At 40.2% G+C, this 27,716-nt stretch overlaps 1 protein-coding gene across 3 annotated transcripts in view; it reads left to right on the plus strand.

Moving 5' to 3' along the window:
* Positions 1–21,447, plus strand: part of CHST11 (carbohydrate sulfotransferase 11) — a 173,298-nt gene extending 151,851 nt beyond the window's left edge. For all 3 annotated transcript variants that reach the window (XM_075209308.1, XM_075209309.1, XM_075209310.1), the window contains one exon: positions 20,501–21,447. In XM_075209308.1, the coding sequence (XP_075065409.1) occupies positions 20,501–21,355 (855 nt within the window). In that variant the 3' untranslated portion in view covers positions 21,356–21,447. The remainder of the gene's footprint in view (positions 1–20,500) is intronic.
* The last annotated feature ends 6,269 nt before the right edge of the window (positions 21,448–27,716 follow it).

Consider the following 27,716-nt stretch of genomic DNA (forward strand, 5'->3'; position numbering starts at 1 on the left):
AAAAAAGGCGCTTCTTTTGTGTACAAAATGTTTATTGTGTGTAATGTATATATTATTTAGTCCACCATTTCAGCTTCATTTGCGCCTGAAAATAGATCCCCAATAACCCACAATTTTGCTTTTATATATTTTTTGGTTTTTAGGTTGGGCATTATTACTTTTATATTACTTTTATTGTTTTTACAACACAGAGATATTCACTGTATTTTTATTGGCTAACGTAGTACAATTTTTTTAAAAAAAATCTCTTGATCTGACTATTTCCCAATTACATCAGATCTCCCCCTCAAACTGTATTGGGAGAGGATGATCACACAAAAATAACACTGACAGGGAAATATGAAACAGAGACAAATACAGTGGATATGTAGGCGAACTAAACTCTGCAAGCAGTCTAAGCAAGCATGTATAGAATATGACATAATGTTTATTATGTATGTTTGTAAATGAGAATGACATGAGTTAATAACTATAGTATATTTTTGTATGATCATTGTATGGAAGCTACCTCCAACCAAAGGTTAAAATTTAGTTTTGGGTGGATTTTCACAACAGAATTTTTAAGTTTATCCCTACCCTGGGTCCAGTGTTCCACCTGATCCGGCAGGTTGCCCTATGTCTGCAGCAGGTTGTCCATTGATAGCACTCTGCCTGAATGGAATGTCCCAGCTTGGCAGGAGCATCACTTGACAGCGGTAGAATCATGGTCCCACATAGATAGGGTGGAATGATTGACCTCAGGTAAGTAATATTTTGAATTAACCTTTAATGAAACTATGTTTCTATTTTAACTTGCACAAATTAAATATTTTAGAATCCTTCAAAGTAACAGACATTTTCTCTAATTTAATAATTTAAGCCTGTTTCAGCAGAACCGTATAAAGCTCATAATCTGGTATAATCTTATTAAAATTTGTTACACAAAGTTCTTTGGTTAGCACATACACTATAGAACCAACCTTGGTTTAGAGTAATATTTAGGTGAAGGCAGACAGGGAGCTGGGGTTGGACTACTTCTCTCCCCACAGTGCACGTTCACAGTTCTACCAAATGTCACATCATTTGAAGTACATGCTATTCGCATTTTTAATCCATTCTCTCTACGTGTTGCGGTGATCTATCGTCCCCCTGGAGCACACCAACAATTTATTGAGGATTTCTCTGCATGGCTCCCTCACTTCTTATCTTCAGACATCCCCACCCTCATCCTGGGTGATTTTAACATCCCCATTGATAACCCACCTTCCAAGGCTGCTTCCAAACTACTCTCTCTAACCTCCTCACTTGACCTCTTCCAGTGGATTGAATCATCTACTCATCAGGATGGCCACTGCCTTGATCTTGTTTTCTCTAGACTATGTTCATTTTCTAATTTTCTTACCACACCCTTCCCTCTCTCGGCTCATCACCTTATCAGTTACACAATCACCCCCACTGCTCTAACCTCTCTACTGTCTAAATCTACCAAGCCTCCTCATACCCGCAGAGATCTTAATTCTATTAATCTTCAACAATTTTCCACCTCTCCCCAACACCTTCTCTCCCCTATCTCTACATTCTCCTCCCCTGAGATGGCAGTAGCTCATTTTCACCAAAAATTAGCAACGGCCCTTGATCAAGTGGCTCCAGCGACACTACATACTACTAGTCGACTTCGATGTCAGCCGTGGCACACTACAGCAACGCAAAATCTTCAAAAACTTACCCATAAAGCAGAATGTCACTGGTGTAAATCTCGCACCTCTAATGACTTCTTCACATATACTTCTGTCTACCGCTCCTATCGTAATGCTCTGGACAGTGCAAAACAAACATACTTCCAATCTCTTATTTATGCTCAGGCTTCTAACCCCAAACACCATTTCAATAGATTTAAATCTCTTCTCAATCCTCCCACCCCAAACCCTCCATCTACTATCAGTGCCCAGGATCTTGCTTCCTACTTCAAGGACAAGATTGAGAAGATCAGACTAGAAATGGTATCCTCTTCCTCGACAAGCAGTCAGCTCAATTCTTTCCCACTACCCTCTGCCACCCTCTCTTCATTTGACCCCACAAATGAAGAGGAAATCTCTACTCTCTTCTTATCTTCCTACTCTACCGCCTGTCCTCTTGATCCTATTCCCTCACAAATAGGTAGATCCCTGTCTCCTGTGCTCATTTCACCTCTAACTAAAATCTGTAATCTCTCGCTCTGGCATCTTTCCATCACTATACAAGCATGCAGTGATTACGCCTATTCTAAAAAAACAAGATTCCGACCCAAACTCTCTCTCAAATTACGGTCCCATCTCTCAGCTCCCGTGCCCCTCCAAGCTTTTAGAGAAACTTGCCTACACTCGCCTCACACGTTTCCTTTCCGCAAGCAACCTGTTGGATCCTCTTCAGTCTGGCTTTCGTTCTCAACACTCCACAGAGACAGCGTTGACTAAGGTTGTCAATGATCAGATCACCTCTAAAACTAAACGCTATTACTCTCTCCTAATTCTCCTGGATCTCTCGGCTGCATTTGACACCGTTGACCACTATCTTCTAATACAAACGCTGCAATCCCTTGGTTTCCAAGACACTGTTCTATTCTTGTTCTCATCCTGCCTTTCTAATCGCTCTTTCACTGTTAATTTCTCTGGGGCCACCTCTGCTCCACTTCCTTTATCAGTTGAAGTACCACAAGGCTCAGTGCTAGGCCCTCTGCTGTTCTCTATCTATACCGCTTCTCTTGGAAATTTAGTATGTTCTTTTGGATTTCAGTATCATCTCTATGCGGATGATACCCAAATTTATCTATCCGCTCCTGATCTCTCGACATCTGTGTTGTCCCGTGTAACTGACTGTCTTTCTGCCATATCATCTTGGATGTCCTCTCGCCAACTCAAACTTGGGGGTAAATGTATCAATCTCCGGTTTCTTCAACTCGCGGGAGATCAGCGAGATGACAGCTAAAATCTAAAGTGGCGCTGCCTTGTAAGTTTCCCTTTACAAGTCAGCGCCGCTTTACATTTTAGCTGTCATCTCGCCAAACTCCCGCAAGTTGAAGAAACCGGAGATTGTTTTAGAAAGATTAAGGGGTAAATGTATCAGTTAATAATATTCCCACCCACCCACAAGAACATACCTGACATTTCTATCTCTGTTTATAACATGACCATAAATCCCACCCCACAATCTCGCTGCCTAGGTGTAATCCTTGACTCACACCTATCCTTTGTTCCCCACATTGACTCTATATCTAAATCATGTTACATACATCTAACGAACATTTCCAGAATTCGCACATATCTCACACAAAACACTGCAAAAACCCTAATTCATGCACTTATCTCCTGCATTGACTATTGCAATTCCTTCCTTACTGGTATTTCCCAAAACAGACTCAAACCCCTACAATCCATTTTGCACACTGCGGCAAGATTGATTTTCCTTGAAAATCGTTATTCCTCTGTTGAATCACTCTGTAAGTCTCTACACTGGCTGCCTGTTTTCTACCGAATCCAATATAAAATACTTTTAATAACCTACAAGGCCATCAACAAAGCTGCACCAACATACATCTCCTCTCTTGTCTCAAAATATCTCCCAACTCGGCAACTCCATTCTGCACAAGATCTGTGTCTCTCGTCCACCCTCATTACATCCTCCCATTCCCGGTTACAGGACTTTTTTCGGGCTGCACCTACTCTATGGAATTCTCTCCCTCGCACAATGAGACTCTCCTCTGGTCTACAAACTTTCAAGTGTTCTCTGAAAACCCACCTCTTCAGACAAGTTGATAATATTCCTCAACCACCCTCTTAATCTCACTAGGTTACTCTATTACCACCCATTACACAATTTCACACAAGACAACTACCCCCTGACCAACATTGTTGTGTGACAGGATCATTTAGCTTATGAGTCACTTTTACCTTTGCAGCCTGGCTGGACCGAAATGCAAAATGTAGACTTAGCCTCATGTGTCAAACTCCCAGTGTCCCATAGATTGTAAGCTTGCGAGCAGGGCCTTCTCACCTCTTTGTCTGTTTTACCCAGTTTGTTTATTAGTTTACTATGATTGTCCCCAATTGTAAAGCGCCAAGGAATATGTTGGCGCTATATAAATAAATGATGATGATGAAGTAGTGTTTTGGTCTAGGTAGTATATAAATTAAGTGAAATGAATAAAATCGGCTGCATGAAAAACACAGGACACAATTTGCACAGCTAAGGGATACAAGGGAATCCGAATATATGACCAGTCAATTTGTACGGCCAAGAGAACAGTCAATAGGCAGCATGCACCACTGTGGGTTCAGAGACAGCATCTGACCAATTCGTTTTACCCCAGGCATTTGCACTTTTTCTTGTATCCTATGTTGTGTTTCCCTGCTGAAATCATAAGTAACATCAGGAAACCTGTTGCTATTTTATTGGCATTTACAATATGTAATTGTAGTGCTACATCACTATGGATCCAGGAAGACATCTCACAGTATATGTAGAGAGCTTTTTGGGATCAGATGATATTTCAGTGCACAGCTTAGTGGAGATATTGAGTCATACTTTGGTTATAATCTTCCTCTCACTCTCATAATCACTGGGATTTGCAGTTTCTCTGATCTCTTTGCTTTGATTAGATAATTTCAGTGTGATTGTCTACTAATTTTAGCATTTGGCTCTCACATTTTTTTTTTGAAGTCTTGTTTGTCTTGATTAAAATTACTGACAAGGAAGCCTCTTTGGCGGCAATTTCAATCAGACCAGATCATTCTCTGTACAGATTGCAGATCCTCCAAAAACCCTGACAGAAGTCATGGATAAACTAATAAGTACTGTTGAAAGTATCTGCCTATTGTCTCTCATAATATTAGCAGGAGCAAAGTAATTGGGCATTTTGTACTATATAAGTTATTATTTTCTTTTTCATTTTGTGTTCCTCCAAATATATTTAACATGTATAATTTCCTTTCAATCTTCCCATCCCCTTATCAAAAAAAATGCATCAGTAACAAGTGTCTCCTCAGCTCTGACCTTGTCATAATTTCATTAATATAATTTACAATGTACCACATACAGGAAGCTTGTAACAAGAAATCAAAGATACACCAATGTTCAGTAAGCTTTCTGTGCTATAATACACTGCATTGCAGACATATTGAAGTGGTTATGAATATAAAACCTGTATAGCTGGATTACTGCCATCTAATCTCATTAGAGAATCCGCACCAGCTCACATTAATCTGATCTGCTCCTTGCAATAAAGGATTCAAAATTAAAATAAGTTTTTTGATAATATCTACTATATAGCTATTGCTTTTTCTGGTCTATATTTAGGCTGTAACTTAAGTTGCCCACTAAGCCTGTTTGATATGCCTTTTACATCTACCATCACATCTTCTTTACCTATCCACAGAGCCGGATTAAGGGAATGGAGGTCCCTGGGCTAAGGGGGCCTCCATTCCCCCGTGAGGCCCCCAATGTGAGCCCCCCCCCCCCCCCCCCCAAGCACTTACCTGTCAGTGCAGTCCTCTTTCCGCGGCGCGCTGTAAGCTCCTTACTGTGGAGATCTCATGAGAGTTCACGAACTCTCACGAGATCTCCTCAGTAAGCAGATTACTGAGTGGCACCGGGGACGGAGGACTGCTCAGCAGCATTGATTGGGCTGGGGGTGCCCCTGCCCCCGGACCGATCAATAATGCTGCTGAGGACTTTTGAAGGGCCCCCTGGATGCCCGAGGCCCCTGGGCTATAGCCCAGTTAGACCTCGGGTTAATCTGGCCCTGCCTATCTACCAGTCACATTTTACACCCCACATATTTTTGTGCAGTGTTACCTTCTAGAAGGTACACGCTCTGTTTTATTGTGGGAGGAGGCACACCAGAGATGGATTAAGAGACTCTAAAGAGCTTTGTACAACATATTGGTGAGTTCTAGGGTCCGGATCAGTTATAACCTAATGTTTGTATAGAAAGCATTCTTGCAGTAAGACAGAATGATATTTAAAAATAGCTGCACAGATAAAATAACATATTAATGAAATGGAAAGTATGCAAGACCGAGAGAAACAAAGGTCAATTTAATAGCAGCCAATTAACCTACTAGTATGTTTTTGGAGTGTGGGAGGAAACCAGAGCACCTGGAGGAAACCCACGCAAACACGGGGAGGACATACAAACTCCACACAGATAAGGCCATGGTCGTGAATGCTTGGGTCACTGGGGCTGTATCACTGCATTTTTTTTTCTTTTCAAATGTTTAGGCTGCAGAGCCAAGTCTTGCCCCCCGGGCTTCAATTTGCCAGCCAGTTCCTGTGTAAGTTGGGTGGGTCTATAAGATGTCTTACACAACATTCTTTCATAACACATAACTGTGACACACAAAAATATTCAGACAGATGTCATGAAACTCAGAGGCAGCTATTTCCTTAACATTTCTTAGTTACTAGCAAGGAAAAACATTGTATTTAAAGGGTAATCACTGCATTTTTTTTTAATTAAATTTGCTTAAAAAGTTGCTCCTACGACATCTTTTTTTTTTTTTAGTTTTAGCTGTTTGATACTTGTTATCAATCTTAAAACTTCAGAATCAGAGTTTGAAAATGTCAGTTTTCCTAAAGGTAACAAAATGTCTGCGGAGTAGCATGGTTGCTTAGTGGTTAGCACTTCTGTCTCACAGCACTGGGGTCAATTCCCGACCATGGCCTTATCTGTGTGGAGTTTGAGTGTTCTCCCTGTGTTTGTGTGGGTTTTCTTACGGGTGCTCTAGTTTCCTCCCATACTCCAAAAACATACTGTAGGTTAATTGCCTGGTATTAAATTGACCTTAGTCACTCTAGGTGTGTGTATGTTAGGGGATTTAGATTATAAGCTCCAGTGGGGCAGGGCATGATGTGGGTTCTCTCTGTACAGCGCTGCGCAATTAGTGGCGCTATATAAATAGATGATGAAGGTGATGATACAAATGTGCATCTGCTGTTCATGTTTCACTTTTGCTACTTAGAGTGCTGTACAGTGTTGTTCTCATTTCTAAATTTCTGACTCTTTTTAGATTTGTTGCAGAATATGTAGGATGGTTTTCACATCCTTTTCTTTAAAATGACCCCAAAATGTGTATGAGAAGTACACAAAAATGAAGGCCTTTACACGGATTTTTAGTTGTACTCCAAAATGTGCCCAATAGGCTCTTAGATGCAGTTTCCATAGAGCTCGCTATCCACGTGCCACAAAGTCTAAATTTGAAACCGACTACTGTTCATGTAGCAACTCCTACCTATAAGATGTCTCCTCTCTGGCACATTTTCAGTGTAACTCTGGATGACTTTCAACTTCATCACAGATTGCTTGAGCTAGATATGACCTCTACAAGTCTGGATGAATACTAGCAAGATAGACAGCTTTCTCTGTGTCCGCCACATTGCCATATGATAATCCCTTTCATTAAAAGTCTGATTTATGCCACTGCTAAAGAATGAGCCAAAAATGCCATAATTACAATAATGTCCTTTTTTGACAAAGTTTGAAAAATAGACTTAGTTGAATGTTTCCCAAGGTTATTGATTTTAGTATATGCCATCCATTATTTTAATTGGTATTACAGTGCTAAAATGCTATCTGCATCAGTGTTTGAACAGACAGTGTTGTACGGAACCTCTTCTTTTGTCATGAATATATCATTAATTTATTATTATACTACTTGGATATGAATATATGAAAGTATAAAACATGCACTTTTTATGTTAATGAACATCTAATAAGTCCATGATATCAATGGCTTATTCTTCAAAATAATTGCACATTAGGAACAATGCTTTAGTGTGTGTGTGTGTGTGTGTGTGTGTGTGTATATATATGCCATTTTCCTGTTTTGATTCAGGTGATACCATAATGAATATGAAGTGCCTATCTGCAGGGGCTGGCTAGAATTGCCATGTCTAGTAGCGGAGGTTCTATTTTCAGTGAAGGAGTGTGTTCATGCCTCCTATATGCAAGGACTTTACATATAGGGCTGGATCTCATTGGTAGAGTGACTAATGTAGACTAGGACTGATTTAAGGACTTGTAGTGCTATACTTAATGACTAGACTGTATAATAGTATTTCATTTTTTTCTCTCCAATTTTTTTTATGAAAGTATTTAAAATATTTTTAAAGTTTCTTTTCATTTTATTTTTCCAACAATTTTCCATAAAGTTATGACCTATTAACACAATGTAATACGAAATAAAAATGAAATAAATAAAATAAATAAAAAAACAGCACAATGAACTAATAAAGAGCAACAGGTAGCAGCAAGTTACATTATTATTAGGGCTAGTCATCGGTGGTTTTCATGCAGAGGTATGTAAGGGGGGTAGGGGGTTGTTAGCAGGGACAAAAGGGGATGAAAGAAGAGAAACATCCCTGCTTATTTGTCTCGCATAATTCTATATTTGAGAACTTTCACTGGGATATTTTGGAAACACGGTCTGGACTTTGAGACTGTGTAAGAGAATAATGTCAAATAGAGGTATTTTGCTGATGTTTTAGGACACCGGGCTTGATGCATTATGGAAAGTTAAGCAAAAGTAAGCAAGTAAGGCAAAACCATCTTGCATTAGAGGGGGGGGGGGTAAATTTAAAATGTGAGGACAAGTTTATAGTTGGGGTAGAGCATGTCCTAGAAAGACTTTAAATTTCAGTGTACAAATAAGCTATCAAGTATTTATGTGCTATATGAGAAAACAGCCAGTATTTTCCTTATGTGCAAAACAATAAACTCATTTGCACCACTTTGCAACATGGTTTTGTCCAGAAAACTTACTCAGATTTTTTTTCTTAATTTGCTTTAATGAATCAGGCCCATCATCATCAATTCATACTATGCAGTTCTCCGTACCCAAGTCATGGACACTATGATTTGTTTACTGAACTTCATGGATTGTATGGGTTGTGGCCTTTTCCAGGTAGCTGTTATTAAAAGTTTTACAGTACCAATAAGTACAGAAGTAGGGATTTCTTGTATATGCATATAAGAATTTGTCGTGATGTAGAAGCAGGAAGGGCGAATGTGAATTCCTGTTATTTGGGAAGATAAGCTGGTAGACCACATGGCAGAATTTTGCTATTTTTAGGCAGTGCCACCAAGTGTGGAGTATCATGTCTTTATCATCTCTACACTTTCAATAGAGATTTGACACATTTTGGGAAACTAGCTTCCAAACACACAGAATACAGTACCATGTAGACTGTGACTAGCAATTTGTTTCCTGCATTCTGCTAGTATGTCCTTATTTTGCCACATTGTTTAGCAGTAAAAGAAGTGTCGTGCTCTGCATCCCTGTTTAATAATGTAAAAAGGATTTTTATCGAGATCTGGGAATATTTCTTTATTTAATCATTCCTAAATGATACATTATCAACATCCTGCAGTTAATAAAAAGATTATATAAAACATTTATTTTCTGCTGTATAGTTATCTTTATTAGAAAAAGCATGAGGTTTGCATCTTTGATTTTTAATTGTGCATTTCTAAAAGATTTCAGTGCTTTTTTTGTTAACTAGTTCTTGCTCTTTGATGATGAAAGTGTTTAGTCCTTTTACTATGCTAGGCATGAACATAGATTGGCTGCTTAATATGGCATTATGCCAATACATTTCTTGCATTATCTGGTCCTTTGTCTGGCTGTGTAACACAGCTAACATACATTTCTGCAGGTTTCCTGTGTGCCTAGAGCGACCTTTTTTACAGAAGTGAACACAGCTGCAATGGAATTAGCTGAAATGTTCTGTGACTGCAGTTTCCTTCATGTAGGTACTGTACCTAATTGTCTCCAGGGCTTTCTGATAACATGGTTTACTAGAGAACAGGAAAAGTCACTAAATAGCAAATTGTTCATAAGTCACCAGAAGCCTGAAGGGACTGCAGTGCACTTTATTGTAATTCCGTTAAAGAAAAATATTATTTTTGAGGAAAAAAAATCCTATTTTAGCTCAAAAAACTACATTTGCCTGTGGCAACTCCAGTTAGACCCCAGGTTAAGAGGTGGGCCTATTGGCTGCCCTCCAGCAACCTTGCAGATTACTAGGCTGTACTGTGACAGTCCTACCATGGCTGCCACTGCTTGGGATGCGGCTACTACTGGGCCTTGTGCTGGGCTGCCCTCTGGAAGCTTCTACTATAGTCTTCTGAGCATGTGCAGGGACTGTAGCATACTCAGTAAAGGACCAAATGGGTCTCCATTTCTCAGACACCGGCCTCCACAAATGTTCGAAGAGCAGAGCGAAGCCTCCTGAGAGTGACCCCCCCCCACACACACACACACCCCACCCCATTTTCCTAGGGGTTTGCCCCTGAGCTCAGTTAAACAACTTTACTTCCTAGGCACTTTCACACTGGTAGGAAAGCAGAATGTGCCAAGACTGCCATGACATCCAAAATCAATTTAGAGGCACACCTATGGTAACCATGAAAAGTGACTTGTTTTGCATTTCCAAATCTTCAATAAATACACAAAATACTTGAGGCATACTACATAGATATTTCATTATAAGCAACTTTCTATAACCCCTCTTCTCTTCCAAAACAAAACAGTAATTGCATAATTAGCTTTGATCTTCTACAGAGTTACAGAGGGGTTAAACATAGGAATTATGCCCCCTGCATGCAGTAAGAATGAAATTACCGGTGCAGCAAAAAACACTTTTAATTGGAAGGTGCTTTTATTTGCATGTGTCTATTTTTCTTGTCAAAAAGTAGACAAGTGTACTGAGATTACCTGGTCCTGCTGTGTCCAAACAGCTAGAAGAAAAGGCCCTGAGGCTTATTACGGAGATTTACCTGTGGGAAGCAAATTTGTCGCCTAATAGTATTGAGGCTGGAAGTTGATGGATGTCAATTAGATTGCAAGAGAGGTTCCAAAAATCTCTACCACCTGGAGCGCCAAGGCTCATAACAACATGCCCACATTTTGTAGCAGCTATGTACTGCCTAAAGCTAGCAGAACACAGCAAAAGCACAGTCACAGTCCCTACCTCGCTCTCTGATCTAATCATGTTGTCCTTTCTAGTTTAACTCTTCATTCTATTTGTAGCAGATAAGTATTTCATGACCTAATATAGCTCACTTTATATGTCACAAGCAGGGTCACCCAGCATTGCACGGGTCTGATTTGTAATGTGTAGCAGTTCTTATATATTAGTAAATGATTTGGTAAATAGACCAAAAATTCTAGTTAAATCTAGTTAAAAAATAGGGTTTGTTGCTTTGTCACGTTGTCGTTATGCTGTGTTGTCGCTTGGTTTCCTTCCAGCAGTCCAAAAAATTGTTTACAGTTTTCAATATTTGTCGCTCTGTCGTGTTGTTGCTAAGTGGTCTAATAGCTTACTTTTTCAATATTAAATAACTATTTAAGATTTCCCAACCTTGCCTTGAGAGCTTTGAAAAATATTCACCAACAAACAAACAAGCAGACATTTCTAGTGTATAATATAAAAGGTGATACCTTACTACATTTATCAAAGTTTGTGAATCACATAAATACAACAAAAATGACTAAAGCAACAAAAGTAATATAAATAAAAAATAGCATAGCAGTTTACCTGTATAATATGTTGCCACTTCAGATGTCTGTGGTTCTGACTGGATATCCCAGGGCTTCCCCATCTTATGGTTCTCCCTGCGGTACACCTAGGGGTAATAGCAGAGCCGTAACTTAGAATTCTAGTGCCTGGTGCAGGAAAGAGAAATGCTGCCCCCCTAGCCCTCAATTTTGACCAAACTGACCTAAAATATTTCTAAATTGCGCCCCCCCTCAGTGTTGCGCCCTGGGCAGTTGCCCCTGCCGCACAGCCCTAGTTACGGCCCTGGGTAATAGGTTTCTGAGCACGCTAAAAGACCATCACATGTCCCAATTAGTAGAGGAACCAACTAGGAACATACTGGACCTAGTAATAACAAATAATGTAGACGTAATATCAAATATTCAAGTAAGGGAACACTTGGGAAATAATGATCATAATATGGGCTCATTTGAAATTAGTTTCCAGAAGCAACGGTATAAGGGATCAACTAGGACTTTAAAATTTAGAAAGGCAAATTTTAATATGCTAAATGAGTCTATAAAGAGCATAGACTGAGACAGAGTTTTTGAAGGAAAAAATACGGAAGAAATGTGGGCTGTCTTTAAAATGTTGTTGGAAACATACACGTATAAGTTCATTCCTATGGGAAATAAATGTAAAAAAATTAAGTCTAAACCAATGTGGCTAAATAAAAAGGTAAGGGAAGAAATGCAAAGTAAGAAGCGTGCATTTAAATTGTAGAAGTCTAGAGGGTCTGAGGAGTCCTGCCATAGGTACAAGGAATGTAATAAAACATTGAAAAAGGAAATTAGATTGGCTAAATTAGAAAATGAAAAACAACATGCAAAAGAAAGTAAGACAAACCCCAAAAAGTTTTTTAAGTATATAAATGGCAAAAGGATTAAAAAAGATAATATAGGACCCCTAAGAAGGGAGATGGGTGAATTGATAAATGATACTAAGGAAAAAGCAGAGGTATTAAACACTTTCTTTTCTTAAGTATTTACTAGAGAGGAACAAATGGTAGGAATAATACATAAAAATAGAAATGAAACCGTACCATTAATTAATACTTGGTTGACAGATGAAGAAGTCCAAGGCGACTGAAGAATATTAAGATAAATAAAGCTCCAGGTCCAGATGGCATACACCCAAGGGTTCTTATGGAGCTAAACTCAGAAATAGCTAGACCGCTATTTTTAATTTTCATAGATTCAATCTCATCAGGCTCAGTACCAAGGGATTGGCAAATAGCAGATCTGGTGCCGTTGTTTAAAAAAGGGACAAGATCACAACCAGGGAATTATAGACCTGTAAACCTGACATCAATAGCGGAGAAACTACTGGAAGGTATATTAAGGGATAGTATTCAAGATTACTTGGTGCGCAATAAGATTATTAGTGGGAATCGGCATGGATTTGTGAGGGATAGGTCATGTCAAACTAATCTAATTAGTTTCTATGAGGAAGTTAGTGGAAACTTAGACCAGGGCAACACAGTAGATGTGTTCTACTTAGATTTTGCAAAGGCCTTTGATACAGTGCCACACAAGAGATTGGTTTACAAAATAAGAAAACTGGGTCTAGGAAACAACATTTGTACTTGGATCAAAAAACTGGTTAGAGAATAGGGAACACAGAGTTGTGATAAATGGAACATTTTCTAATTGGTCAAAGGTCTTAAGTGGAGTACCTCGAGGTTCTATGCTGGGACCACTCCTTTTTAATATATTTATTAATGACCTTGGTGATGGTTTAGAGAGTAAAGTTTCTATTTTTGGAGTTGACACTAAACTCTGAGCAATAAAATTAGAGCAAGATGTAGCTTCTCTACAGAGGGACTTAAATAAACTGGAGGATTGGGTGGCCAAATGGAATATGAGGCTTAACATAGATAAATGTAAGTTTATGATTTCAGGGATCAAAAACAAGAACACAATCTATAAATTAAATGGAATTAATTTAGGAGAATCTATAATGGAAAAGGATTTGAGACAGTAGATTTAGCAATAGTGCTCAATGTCAAGCAGCAGCTGCAAAGGCAAATAAAGCATTGACATGCATAAAAAGAGGTATAGAGGCAAAGGAAGACAGTGTAATTTTGCCACTGTATAAATCGTTGGTAAGACCTCATCTTGAACATGGAGTACAGTTCTATGCACCACTCTATAAAAAAGATAATTTGGAAATAGAAAGGGTTTAGAGAAGGGGTGACAAAATTGATAAAGGGTATATAGTCATTAAGTTAAGAGGAAAGGTTAGCTAGTTTAGGCATGTTTACTTTAGAAAAGAGGTGACTAAGAGGAGATATAATTACTATGTATAAATATATTAAGGGTCAATACAGAGAACTTTCATGGAAACTTTATACCCCAAGGACTATAAACAGGACACGCGATCACCCCCTAAGGTTAGAGTAGAGGAAGTTTCACAACCAGCAAAGGAAGGGGTTCTTTACAGTAAGGGCAGTCAAGATATGGAATTCACTGCCAGGTAAGGTTGTGATTGCAGATTCAATAGATATGTTTAAGAAAGGGTTAGACAAATTTTTTGCGGAAAACTGTATCCAGGGATACGACCATTAATTAAAATGAAGGATAGTAGTGGATATAGGGTAAAAATAGGACTGCAATATTGGGTCTGGGGGGATTTTCACAATTGAAACAGATTGGCGGTTGCTTACTCTGGATTAATTTTCAAATATAAGTGAGGGATCGCAGGAGATCCAAAATAGGTTGAACTGGTGTGTTTTTTCAACCTCATCAACTATGTTACTATATACATTGTTCCCCCTCACACACACTATATACATTGTTCCCCCTCATACACACTATATACATTGACCTCCCCACACACACACTATATACATTGGCCCCCATCACACACACTATATACATTGGCCCCCATCACACACACTATATACATTGGCCCCCTCACACACACACACCCTATGTACACTGGCCCCCTCACACACACACACCCTATGTACACTGGCCCCCTCACACACACACACTATATACATTGGCCCCCTCACACACACACTATATACATTGGCCCACACACACACACACACCCTATGTACACTGGCCCCCTCACACACACTATATATATTGGCCACTCACATACACTATATACATTGCCCCCCTCACACACACTATATACATTGGCCGATTAACACACACTATATATATTGGCCCATTCACACACACTATGTACATTGGCTCCCTCACACACATTATATACATTGGCCCCCTCACACACACACAATATATACATTGGCCCCCTCACACACACACTATATACATTGGCCCCCTCACACACACTATATACAGTGGCCCACTCACACACACTATATACATTGGCCCCCTCGCACACACTATATACATTGGCCCCCTCATACACACACACACACACTATATACATTGGCCCCCTCGCACACACTATATACATTGGCCCCCTCATACACACACACACACATACACACACACTATATACATTGGCAAAAAAAGCACTTGCAAAATTGTTTCCTTTGCTGGGTGTTTCAATAGGAAACAACAATTTAACCTTGTAGTTAGATTTTGTTGTGTGATTCAGCAGGTGGCTATCAATAATCAGTATTGTAGTGGAAAATTGCTTTTCTTCCACTTAAAAGAGAACAATGTCAACAGCAGTTTATAGCCTTGTCAATGCCAGAAATGCATATGTCTTGGGAAGTTAAAGGAGCAACTTTTTATTTATATTTTCAAGTAATATGCCATGAGTGATTATGGTCCAATTATATACAGTCACATTGCATTTCAACATCATGTTAATGAACATAAAAAAAATTCTATGTTTTTTTCTAATGTACATCTTGAAGCTGCAAAAAATATATACAGAAATGTGTACACAGGGAAGTGCTGGCAAAGTAGGTAAGACTCAACTCAGCAGCCTATTGGGGACATTTTAAAGGAAAAAACCACAGGTGGTCCAGTGACCCAGCCCAAGGTAGCCTACTATGGTATCTGCTCTGCCCCCCCCTCCCTGCCAAGTCTGCCCCAGTGTCAATAATAATTTTAAAACCATATACAATCTCTGACCTCCATTTGTTGTAGGTGTTGCTTGTCCGTTTATTTTAGGATTCATAAAAAAAATGCTAATGTGACTGTAATAAAAAAACTAGATGTCAGTATTTTTTTTATTTTTATAAAGTGGTCAGTAACATATATTTTTAGAGATTGTCAATTCTTGTGCTTGCTGTTATGCTCACACTGAGCAAGGGGGATTTATAATACTTTACTGAGCTCTCAACTTTATCAGAGCCCTCTGAATAGTTGCTAGCTACCAATATTTTAAACAATAGGAATTTCAGAAAGTTATCAACTACATAGAGGTGTTACACTGACCACAGTTTCAGTTCTTTATAGTTGTAAGTTATTTTCACTCCGTGTATTAGGACTTTAGATTATTTTTCCCTTGAAGGCTCTCCAAGAGATCTGCTTGCTATGAGTCATGCCTGTGAAGCCAGGTTAGTAATACCATGGAGTAATTTGTACATATGACACAAGACCTGCAGGGCAAAGAAAGAAAATAACTCTTTTAGAATTTAATATTTCTCAAGTCAAAGTGGCTTAAGGCCATAATCTTCTAGTTTCAAAGATACCAAGAATTCATTGTCATTTCTACACACTGTACATATAAGCAAATGTGAGTTAGATTTCAGTAATTAAGCTGTTGATTAAGGCTGGGTACACACTACCAGTTTTTCACCCGGTTATCGGGCCGATTACACGATAAACGACCTTTGGTTCCGATGTCGCATTAGTGTGTACACTCCAACGATCATGTTTTATCGTTCCAAATAACATCGTATTGTTTGGGTTTTATAAATGGACTAAAAATTTCTATAAACAATGGAATAATGTTGTGCCAGTTCGGCAGTATGTATGTACTCACGACCAGCAGTGTAGACAGATCTCAATAGAGTTTACAGAGTCACAATCTTTTAAGCCGATGATTATGAAAGGTGATCGTTAACATTATCGCATTGGGAAAAATTGTAGTGTGTAACCAGCTTTAATCATGGTGGTACAAATGCTTTGAAACAGAAGATTATAAATATCTGGTGAAGGGCTTTTCTGGTCCTATGTACAGGGTCCCTATTGAGTTATGTATTTATTATATAGTGTGAGGGAACGGTGTCTACCAAAGCTGAACAGCCTACCGAGTTCCCCTGTACATGGGTAAATACTTACACCCAGGCAAATATCCAACTTAACCAATGGTACCTTTTATTAATGGAACAGCAACAACAGGCACAAAACCAACATATGTACAGGAGTAACAATTACCGGTAGGCACAATGGACACTAGAGTAGAACATATAATACAATACCGGTCCTATTATGACCACCTTGGGTAATCCGACTATAGGCTTAGGCTTTCCTTGAAGTGCAAAGCCCCAGTGGCTTCCTGCAGAGCAGTGGTCCGACTTCATGGTCACCTCGCTTTTGGCGGGCACACAGATTCACAAGACCTAGGGTAACTTATCCAAAGGAAAGCGGAACAAGGGTCCTCGCAGTCCTTTTCCCGATGGTTACTGTCATCAGCTGACAGGAACCATACCACCTACACCAGCCTGATCTTTCCGCCATCAAACCCCCCTGACACTCTACTGCTCTATCTTATACCCACAGAATAGCCTCAGGCTGTAGGGGTGTGTTGACTGTCTGCTGTGTCTTAGGATATTCAAGCATAGGAATACAGTACACATTTCCTAATTAAGGTGCTTAAATTAGACACAGAAAGCCACCATGTCTGGATTGTGAATACACTACTAAACATTATCTCGCTTGCCTACAGATGTAGCTAAAAGCACAATATTACAGTTTCTCATTTTTTGCCTGTAACGTGTGGTTAACTAGCAATGTAAATAGCAGGGCCAAATATACACAATCTATATAAATGGTTACAGCATAATGTAATGGTAACTATTCACTCTATTGTGTTTTAAACATAACACTTGCCTGACTAGATTTTAACAGAGGAGGGGACACTACCCCTAGCTAGATCTCCTGTTGTTTAGGTAAACAACGATAGTTTCTGTTAAACAATAGTCTGGTCTACCTGATAATATAATTATTGATCTATTGTTTCTGCAGACCTAGAATACACATAGACTTACTCTGTTGGCATAAGTAAACAATGGGAAGGCTTCAGACTAACAGGAATACATCACCTACAGTGTAATAGATAATATGACACAATCTCATATATTACCAATCTTAAAGCTAATATTCAAACACAGTATGGGGGTGGGCACAGACATGCTACAGGAATGAAAACACACATACTGAATATACAGTCATAATGTGTGCTAGGGCAGACCCTCTAGGGGGATATGGGGATAAAAAGTACGTGCTCAACGGTAACGTGACATATAGCAATAGTATTAATGTATTTTAGCAGTCATCTCATCCCAGTCTTTTTTTTTATTTTTTTTATTTTTATTGAACATACATAGAGATCACAATTTAGCCATGACCACGCAAGCTATATACAGTATACTGTGTTTGTAACAGTATTCTGTAAGTTTATATATTTGATTAATTGTACATGCATATCTGAGTGTTTAACCAAGTGCAACCTTTAGAAAATATACAAGCTGGCAATATACTGCCTGATATGACCTCACTAGACATCAATATTGCAGTATGCATGGGCAGAGCAGAACATCACTGGGCCCCCTTAGTGAAATATAGATATGGACCCGGTGATGACATTATTGCCTCCAACCGTCCCTCGCTTTCACCGCTAATACAAGGTCTCTGGGGCATCGTAGGGGGGTCGGCATTGCAAAGTGAGAATACATGATAAGTCGTTTTATAACCCTTGAGTGTCCCTCTTTAGCAATATCAATAGGGAATTCTATTTTTATTTTTGTAGCTTTCTGGAATGGAAATGTACTGAGAGCCTGTAAATGAAATATGGGACAGACAGTCTTTTGTAAAGAAGTTGTTCACCCAGTATTTGAATGAATGTAATTCATAGGAAATACAGTTTTAGTACTTGTATATTAATAGCTTACTTTACAGTCTGCAGAATGAGGGATGATTTGAATCACAAAGTTGGTGATTAAATAAAGCTTACTGCTAAGGTTGTTACAGATGGTATCTGTTTTCAGGTCTGTGGGCAAGATGCCCATATCCTATAGTCAGGGCCGGCACTGGAATATCCAGCACCCCTTTCCCTCCAAACATCCTGCCTGGAGCTTCTCTACACATGCCCCTGATCACTAATATGGTTGTACTTATTCCAAACTGAACACAAGGGGGCAAATACATTTTTCGAAGCTGGCGGGGTGCCCTGGTAAGCACGATGCCCTCTTGCCATGCTTATTGGGCTTCCACTGTCCCTGCCTATAGTTATTGTGCTGTGCCTATCAAAAGAATATTGCCATCATATCAGAAAGTTATTGTCCTGCACTATCCAGCAAGAATTAAATATTAAATATGCGCCTTATAATGTGTTGAATTGTGCACTTCCTACTGTAAATTATTCGGATGTTCAAAGTTACCAAGGATTTCTGGGGCTATATCAGTGGGCAAAGTGCTTTCATATAGGTCCCAAAATTCCTAGGTGGTTTTGAAAAGCCATAACAATTTAAAGTAGGACAGGCAATATTCCTTTATAATACACAAGTATACCCAATGTATACTGAGTGACAACATCACAGATTATGGTAACAAGGACAGAAGCGATCCCCATTTATACAGGTATTATTTCCAGGAGTTTATTCCTTGAATAACATCACTTGTATTTCATATTTCTACAGTATTTCAATACACTTAAGTGAGATAACCAGATGAGCACTTAATAAGCAGGAGAGTGCCCCTGCAGGCACAATACTGCAATAACCTTTGTCATGTGTAATTAGAAAATACTTTCTATTCCTCAAAAGTGGGCTTAGTGCTCTCTGCAGCAATGTGCTGCTTATCTTGCAGTAAATGTTGTGCTGCACTGAAAGAAGCCCTATAGGCACTGTCATTCATAGGCTTATGAGTTTTGGTTCATTATATCAAATACCTAACGACAGAGCATGAGAAAAGTAATATAGTAAACCTAATAATCACAAATCACACATTTATAATTTTTAAATTAAGGGCTGTTCGTATTATTAAATTTACAGTAACTGCTCCAGTTGCTCGCCTTCATGTATGGTTCTGACTATATCTGTGAGAATTCTCTAACTGTATCGAGGTTTCCTGCATATTGGAGCAGGCTGTTATCTGGACCATATCCTATACATCATCTTACAATGCATTATAGTTGTCAGTGTAAAACTTTATGATAACTATAGAGATAGGCACAGACAGATACAGAAAAAAGTATATTAAAAGACACTTAAATAACTGTGTTTTTATTTATTTTTTACCCGAAATCAGATTACACTCATTGAAAGTTATTTAAGTCAACGTCAGACTTTTCCTTTATATACTTAAATAATCTTATAATGAGAATGCCCACACAATATTTTATTATATCTGGGTTTTTGACATTCAATTAAAACTTCTATATCAAAGTTCTCTCTCTACTATAATCTGCACAGCTACCTATTGTTAATAATGTCATCCTGGGAGTAGGATGATGCAATGCATTTTAATTTACACCAAACTGTTATTGTAAATTACAAGGTTTCTATAAATATTTTGCCTTGTTTGAAACATTTCAATTAATGGAAACATTGTTACTGCATGTGTGTCTTGGTATTTAGCACAGCACTAGATTTTTGTACAGTTCTGTTAGGCTAAAGGAGCTAGTTCCCAGTGTTATTTTTAACATTTATTTTATGTTTTGAAAACAATACATTTTGTGTGGGGGTTCTTGTTGAGTAAAATCAAGTCGCTCAATGCTGAAGTTGTTGTTAATGCAAGGCATGTTCTTTGATTTTTAAAGTGTACCTAAGTCTATATTTGTTTTTATTGCACAGGTGGACCTTTCCAGTAATGTCCTTTTACACCAGATGAGACGTGATCAGGTTACAGACATGTGTCGGGCAAATAACGTGTTAAGCAGGAAACGCCGTATGCTGACTCCGAATGACCTGAAGCACTTGGTAGTGGATGAATACCATGAGATGATCTACTGCTATGTGCCAAAAGTGGCATGCACAAACTGGAAGAGGGTGATGATGGTTCTAACAGGAAGAGGTAAATACAGTGATCCCATGGAAATACCAGCTAACATAGCCCATGTCTCGTCCAATCTGAAGACCCTCAATCAGTACAGCATTCCAGATATCAACCATCGTTTGAAAAACTTCATGAAGTTCCTCTTTGTCCGTGAACCATTTGAGAGGTTGGTTTCAGCCTACAGAAATAAATTTACCCAGAAATACAACACATCTTTCCATAAACGCTATGGTACCAAAATAGTGAGACGGCAACGGAAAAATGCCACCCAGGAAGCACTGCATAATGGCAACAATGTAAAGTTTGAGGAGTTTGTTGCTTATCTTATTGACCCACACACCCAAAAAGAAGAACCATTTAATGAGCACTGGCAAACTGTGTTTTCGCTCTGCCACCCATGTCATATTCATTATGATTTCATAGGAAAATATGAAACCTTAGAAGAGGATTCTAATTATGTCTTACAGTTGGCAGGAGTGGGTGATTATTTAAAATTCCCCACGTTTGCGAAGTCTACCAGAACTACTGATGAAATGACAGCCGAGTTTTTCCAAAACATCAGTTCAGAGCACCAAACGCAACTGTATGAAGTATACAAACTTGATTACTTAATGTTCAACTACTCAATTCCAGCCTACCTGAAAGTAGAATGAAGTCCATGTATATGTACCATGAAGACATTTTGTTGCAGCGTGAATAGAGGGATATTTTGTAAATTAATGGAAGGCTGAAATGGGGCTGGGGAGGGTGGGGGATGTTTCATTTGTGCTGCGAGCAGCACAAGCAAAATAATTTAAATTTCTTCAAAATTAAAGACAGCTCTCTAAGATGAATTTAAGCTAGTCTGAAGACATGCAAACTACTATTATGCTGTTCTCAATTTCCATGATGCCTTCATCATGTATGTAAATTGTCTATAAATTATTTATAGTTATTTAAACAATGTCTCTTGGTCTGATTAAGTCTACTGTATGTATGATATATTTGCAGTATATCTATATATACAGATTTGTTATATTTGTGTGTGTGTGTATATATACATATAAATGTATATATGTACATATTTTGAGAGCCAAATATTAAGCAAGTCATGTTCATCATTCAAATCCGTCTTGTCCAATATAGAAGATAAACAATTTACCAATGTAATCTGAATTTTCCGACCTTTATTTAAAAGCTAAAACTCTTTATGCCTTTGCTTATGTGTTAATTCCAGAGTACATGTTTATCAGTTTAATTGGCGCAGGTCTTGAAAATACATTATTTCCAGATCTGTACACTATATAATGCTGTAATATCTATTGCTACCCATCTTTTTTACAATGTGCCCACATTAGTGATCATTTCTTAATACTTGCATAGTAATGATGTAGCACACAAGCCTTGTGCTCTACACTATGGACAAGTATTTCCTTAATGTTATAAAAGATCATTCACCAGTAGATGTGCTATATCAGTTCATTTTGGATTTGTCCATTTTATTTAAAGAAATTATGCAAAATTGGATTATTAAAGTCCAATCTGTTTTTCAGGTTCTGCATATAAGAATATAGCTTTATCTGTTCTGGTGCTGCTCCATGTACGTTCTGTGGTAGTATACTGCCATATTAGAATCTATATTATATGCATTCTACTGGAGTAGCTTAATAATGAAACCCCTGAAACTGTGATGGATGGCATTTAGTGTTAGTAGGTAAAGTGTTACTGGTAAATAGACCCAGCTGTACTGATCGTCTGGCCTCCCTCAGCCTCTGTTAAAATGGCCAGCCCTCGATGGTCTGCCTAAGAAGCAATGGAGGAATTTAACAGGCCAGTATCTTAACCAATAGAATCCAGTCATACTGTGCCCTTCTGGAAAGTTCTAACCTTCTCGAGCAGCATTACAAACTGAACACAGAGCAGGGCACATAATAATCTGGTAGTTGGCTTTAAAAAAAGGGGGGAAAAAAAATTTTTTTTTTTTTTAATTACCTCCAAATTGTCTAGGTATACACTCTAGTTTTTACATCTTGTTGGCTTGCCTCTTAACTTGGGTAAAATACCAACCGTTTACATAAAATATTTACTATAGGTTCAAAACGATTTTTTTTTACAGTTTGTTGGTCTAAAACAGACCAGTTGGCCACACTACAAACTAGTTTGTAACTGTGCTTGAGTGCCGCTAAAATAAATATGAATCGAGATTAAAGTTGCATACATTGAATCACTAGTGTGTCGCATTTTTATGATTTTGCTGAAACATGTATTTTGTAAATTAGACTTTTAAATTCCATTTTGCCTCTTTAATAATGCAAGGTGTTCCCATTATTTACCTGCAATGAATAATACCAAACTTAGTCCTATAATTCATCTATAAATAAAAGGTCAAGCCCAACGCTGCCTCATGAATCAGCCTTAAGATGGGCATAGTACAGTTCTTGCTTATGACCCTGTAGTATTTGCCAGAGAACATAGTGATCTATTGCAATCCATAAAAAGAGGCAGCCTGCACCTCTGTCCTGCCAGGTCTTATGTTCTTTTCCTGCTGGTCAGTAAATGCTGAGTTCTATTGCTTTATTTTGACCTTAATGTGTTTCACGTTTATAGGTCATCAACAGAAACATTATTGTGATCTACATAGTAATGACACATTGAAACTGTTTTGTGTTCCTTTTCAAGTCAGACTGTACTGTTGTCATTTTGTATATAATGTTCTTTAAACTCTTCCCTCTGCTTCTGGTCTGTGCATTACTTTGCTGAGCAATGTTTTGCATGCACCTCAAGCTTTAAATGGATAAATAAATCTGTATTCTACTGGAATGGCCAAAAGATTATTTATTAACAATGTATTAAATTGTACAAAACATTGATCAAAATAAATTCATTACTTATGCAGTAAGCTACAACTGTGGTAATTGATGAGAAATGTAAATGATGCTCCTCAAATCATACCCACACACGGAAATGTGGGAGATGCTAGCTGTGTCTTTATTATAGGGGGAATAAGGATAATATAGAAGAGGTGCTACTCGCAAACTGGTAAGTGCATATTGTTACACACAAAAAATCATACCAGAATTAGCATGAAAATGGTTTAACAAGTGTAGCTGGTGATATCATTTCTAGCTCTTCAATGGATGATGGATGCAATTGATGGTTGATTCCAACCATACAGACTAATGGGTCTGATAGCTGTGGAACATTTTGGGCCTGTCAGATGGTAAAACTACCACTGTCCAAACATAAGCAAATAAGTCCATAGTGGACTTTATTCAGAGTTTTATGCATTGCACACAAAAATTGAGGTCTTACATATATATATTGGGTCTTGAATCTCTGAAGTTTCGTCCAACTCAAAACCCAGCAGGGATATGTCAAGCAGCATACAATTGTGTATACATATGTTCAACTACAGCAACAGTGTTATTAGTAAATGTGAAAGTTGCATTTTACATTTAAATGTATTAAGCATAAATACACCCATATCTGTCATTTACCACTTCAGAAATCCAATTGAAAGCTATTCCTGCAGTAGTCTAAATGGAAAAGACAAATAGGAAATCTGAGTAGACTGCCATATCTAGATATAACATAGCCACAGCACTAATTAATTAAATAATCAGCTGGAGGGGTCAATATGCAAATATGTATGTATAGTATGGAGATACATATTTTTACACCTCACCAATGTACCAATGTTCTTCTGTACAACTCTAAGTGAGGCCTAGTGTGTTTTAGGAATACCTCATGTTTTATTAATTCCTTCCTTTCCTCTACTAAATGATTAAATTAGTACAAAATTAGTATTCGTAACATTTTTTAATGACTGTATGATAAATAGAGATGAAGGGGAAAAATACAGCCACTGAAAGCACTACATTTCATATAGCATTTACTTAACCAATGGTTTTGTGTATGAATTGTTAGGAGCCCTGTCAAAAAAACCTGTTTCCAAAACCTGAAGAGCAGAATGCAGGTACAATCAGAATTCTGAATAGACCTGAATCAGGTGTATAGTGTACACAGAGACAGGAATAATGGTAAATGAGTTTAGAATATGGACCTCAGTAGTTGGAGGCCAGGCAGCTGGTCCAGGTCTACCGCTGGGCAACCTAGGCACCTGCCTAGGGCCCAGTGGTTCTCAGGGGGCCCGCGGCAAAGCAGATGGGGGTGGTGGGGGGGACACCAGACAAGGAAAAAAAAAATTCCAAGTACTAGCCCCTCCTCCCGCGCGACTCGTGTCAGGGACACATCACAGGAGGAAGCAGTGAGTCGTGCGGAGCGGCTGTGTCACGAGTTGGGGGAGGGGCTGGTGATATAGCTAGGTGGATGGTCTCCTCCCTCCCTCTTCTGTGTGGCTTGCTCCATGTTACTTTGGACGTGCACCACATGACAGGTGCCAGGGGAAACGCAGGATTTGTAGAGGGGAATTTCCACACCATGCTGCCAATGGGCATGACAAGCATGCATGGGGGCAAAGCTATAATTTTAGACAACTCTTCCTATCCCCATAATATACATGGGCAATGCTGCGTGCATTACTGTTAGGTGCACGCAGCCCTCCCTTTTCAAGCAGAGTCGTGTGAAGCGGGGGCAGGGTCCAGCCACTTCAATTATATAGTGCCCCAGGCTTGGAATGAGTTCCCAGGCACTAGGAAACCCCCCCTCGGTTTGCATATGGGTGCCATCCCATGTGCGAAGAGAAAGAAGACTGCACAGCGCGCGTGGATGGAAAAAGGTAAGTTGGGGGGGGGGGGGGGGGTAGTATATTAATATAATGTGTGTGTGTGAGGGACCAGTGTATGTACATTGTGTGTGGGGGGCCAGTGTATGTACATTATGTGGATGTGTGAGGGGCCAGTGTATGTACATTGTGTGTGGGGGGGCCAGTGTATGTACATTATGTGGATGTGTGAGGGGCCAGTGTATGTACATTGTGTGTGTGAGGGGCCAGTGTATGTACATTATGTGGATGTGTGAGGGGCCAGTGTATGTACATTGTGTGTGTGAGGGGTCAGTGTATGTACATTATGTGTGTGTGTGAGGGGCCAGTGTATTTATATTATGTGTGTGTATGAGGGGGTGTTTGTGGGAGGGAAATAGGTTTATTTTTTAAATGGTAACACTATTAATTTCATTTTGAAGCTGGTTGGAGGGAAATAGGTCTACTTATTAAATGTGTATGCCGGCGGTTCCCAAACTGTGCGCCGCGGCTCCCAGGGGTGCCGCGGCGCTGTCACTGGGGTGCCGCGGGCCAGACATAAAAAAAAAACAAAACACAGAAACTTACCAATCCGTCGGGCGCCGGGACCCAGCAGCCTCCTCTCTCCTGCAGCTGTCACTGAATATCGACGTCAGTAACAAGCTGCAGGACAGAGGAGGCTGCTGGGTCCCGGCGCCCGACGGATTGGTAAGTTTATGTGTTTTTTTTTGTTATGGCTGGCGCCTGGCGCGGGGCAGAGTGAGAGGGATCGTGGCAGAGGAGGGGGACAGAGGATGGTGACAGCGGGACAGAGGAGGAGAGCAGAGGATGGTGACAGCGGGACAGAGAAAGAGAGCAGAGGATGGTGACAGCGGGACAGAGGTTGGTGACAGGATGGTGACAGCAGGATAGAGGAGGAGAGCAGAGGATGGTGACAGCGGGACAGAGGTTGGTGACAGGATGGTGACAGCGGGATAGAGGAGGAGAGCAGAGGATGGTGACAGCGGGACAGAGGTTGGTGACAGGATGGTGACAGCGGGACAGAGGAGGGGGACAGAGGATGGTGACAGCGGGACAGAGGATGGTGACAGCAGGACAGAGGGAGGAGAGCAGAGGATGGTGACAGCGGGACAGAGGAGGAGAGCAGAGGATGGTGACAGCGGGACAGAGGAGGAGAGCAGAGGATGGTGACAGTGGAACAGAGGAGGGGGACAGAGGATGGTGACAGCGGGACAGAGGAGGAGAGCAGAGGATGGTGACAGCGGGACAGAGGTTGGTGACAGGATGGTGACAGCGGGACAGAGGAATAGAGCAGAGGATGGTGACAGCGGGACAGAGGAGGAGAGCAGAGGATGGTGACAGCGGGACAGAGGTTGGTGACAGCGGGATAGAGGAGGAGAGCAGAGGATGGTGACAGCGGGACAGAGGTTGGTGACAGGATGGTGACAGCGGGACAGAGGAGGGGGACAGAGGATGGTGACAGCGGGACAGAGGATGGTGACAGCAGGACAGAGGAGGAGAGCAGAGGATGGTGACAGCGGGACAGAGGAGGAGAGCAGAGGATGGTGACAGCGGGACAGAGGAGGAGAGCAGAGGATGGTGACAGTGGAACAGAGGAGGGGGACAGAGGATGGTGACAGCGGGACAGAGGAGGAGAGCAGAGGATGGTGACAGCGGGACAGAGGTTGGTGACAGGATGGTGACAGCGGGACAGAGGAATAGAGCAGAGGATGGTGACAGCGGGACAGAGGAGGAGTGCAGAGGATGGTGACAGTGGGACAGAGGAGGGGGACAGAGGATGGTGACAGCGGGACAGGAGGAGAGCAGAGGATGGTGACAGCGGGACAGAGGTTGGTGACAGCGGGACAGAGGAGGAGAGCAGAGGATGGTGACAGCGGGACAGAGGTTGGTGACAGGATGGTGACAGCGGGACAGAGGTTGGTGACAGGATGGTGACAGCGGGACAGGAGGAGAGCAGAGGATGGTGACAGCGGGACAGAGGTTGGTGACAGGATGGTGACAGCAGGACAGAGGAGGAGAGCAGAGGATGGTGACAGCGATACAGAGGTTGATGACAGAGGATGGTGACAGCGGGACAGAGGAGAGCAGAGGATGGTGACAGCGGGACAGAGGTTGGTGACAGCGGGACAGAGGAGGAGAGCAGAGGATGATGACAGCGGGACAGAGGTTGGTGACAGGATGGTGACAGCAGGACAGAGGAGGAGAGCAGAGGATGGTGACAGCGGGACAGGAGGAGAGCAGAGGATGGTGACAGCGGGACAGAGGTTGGTGACAGGATGGTGACAGCGAGACAGAGGAGGAGAGCAGAGGAT

Source organism: Mixophyes fleayi, chromosome 4 (assembly GCF_038048845.1).
Source record: "Mixophyes fleayi isolate aMixFle1 chromosome 4, aMixFle1.hap1, whole genome shotgun sequence".
Taxonomy (NCBI): domain Eukaryota; kingdom Metazoa; phylum Chordata; class Amphibia; order Anura; family Limnodynastidae; genus Mixophyes; species Mixophyes fleayi.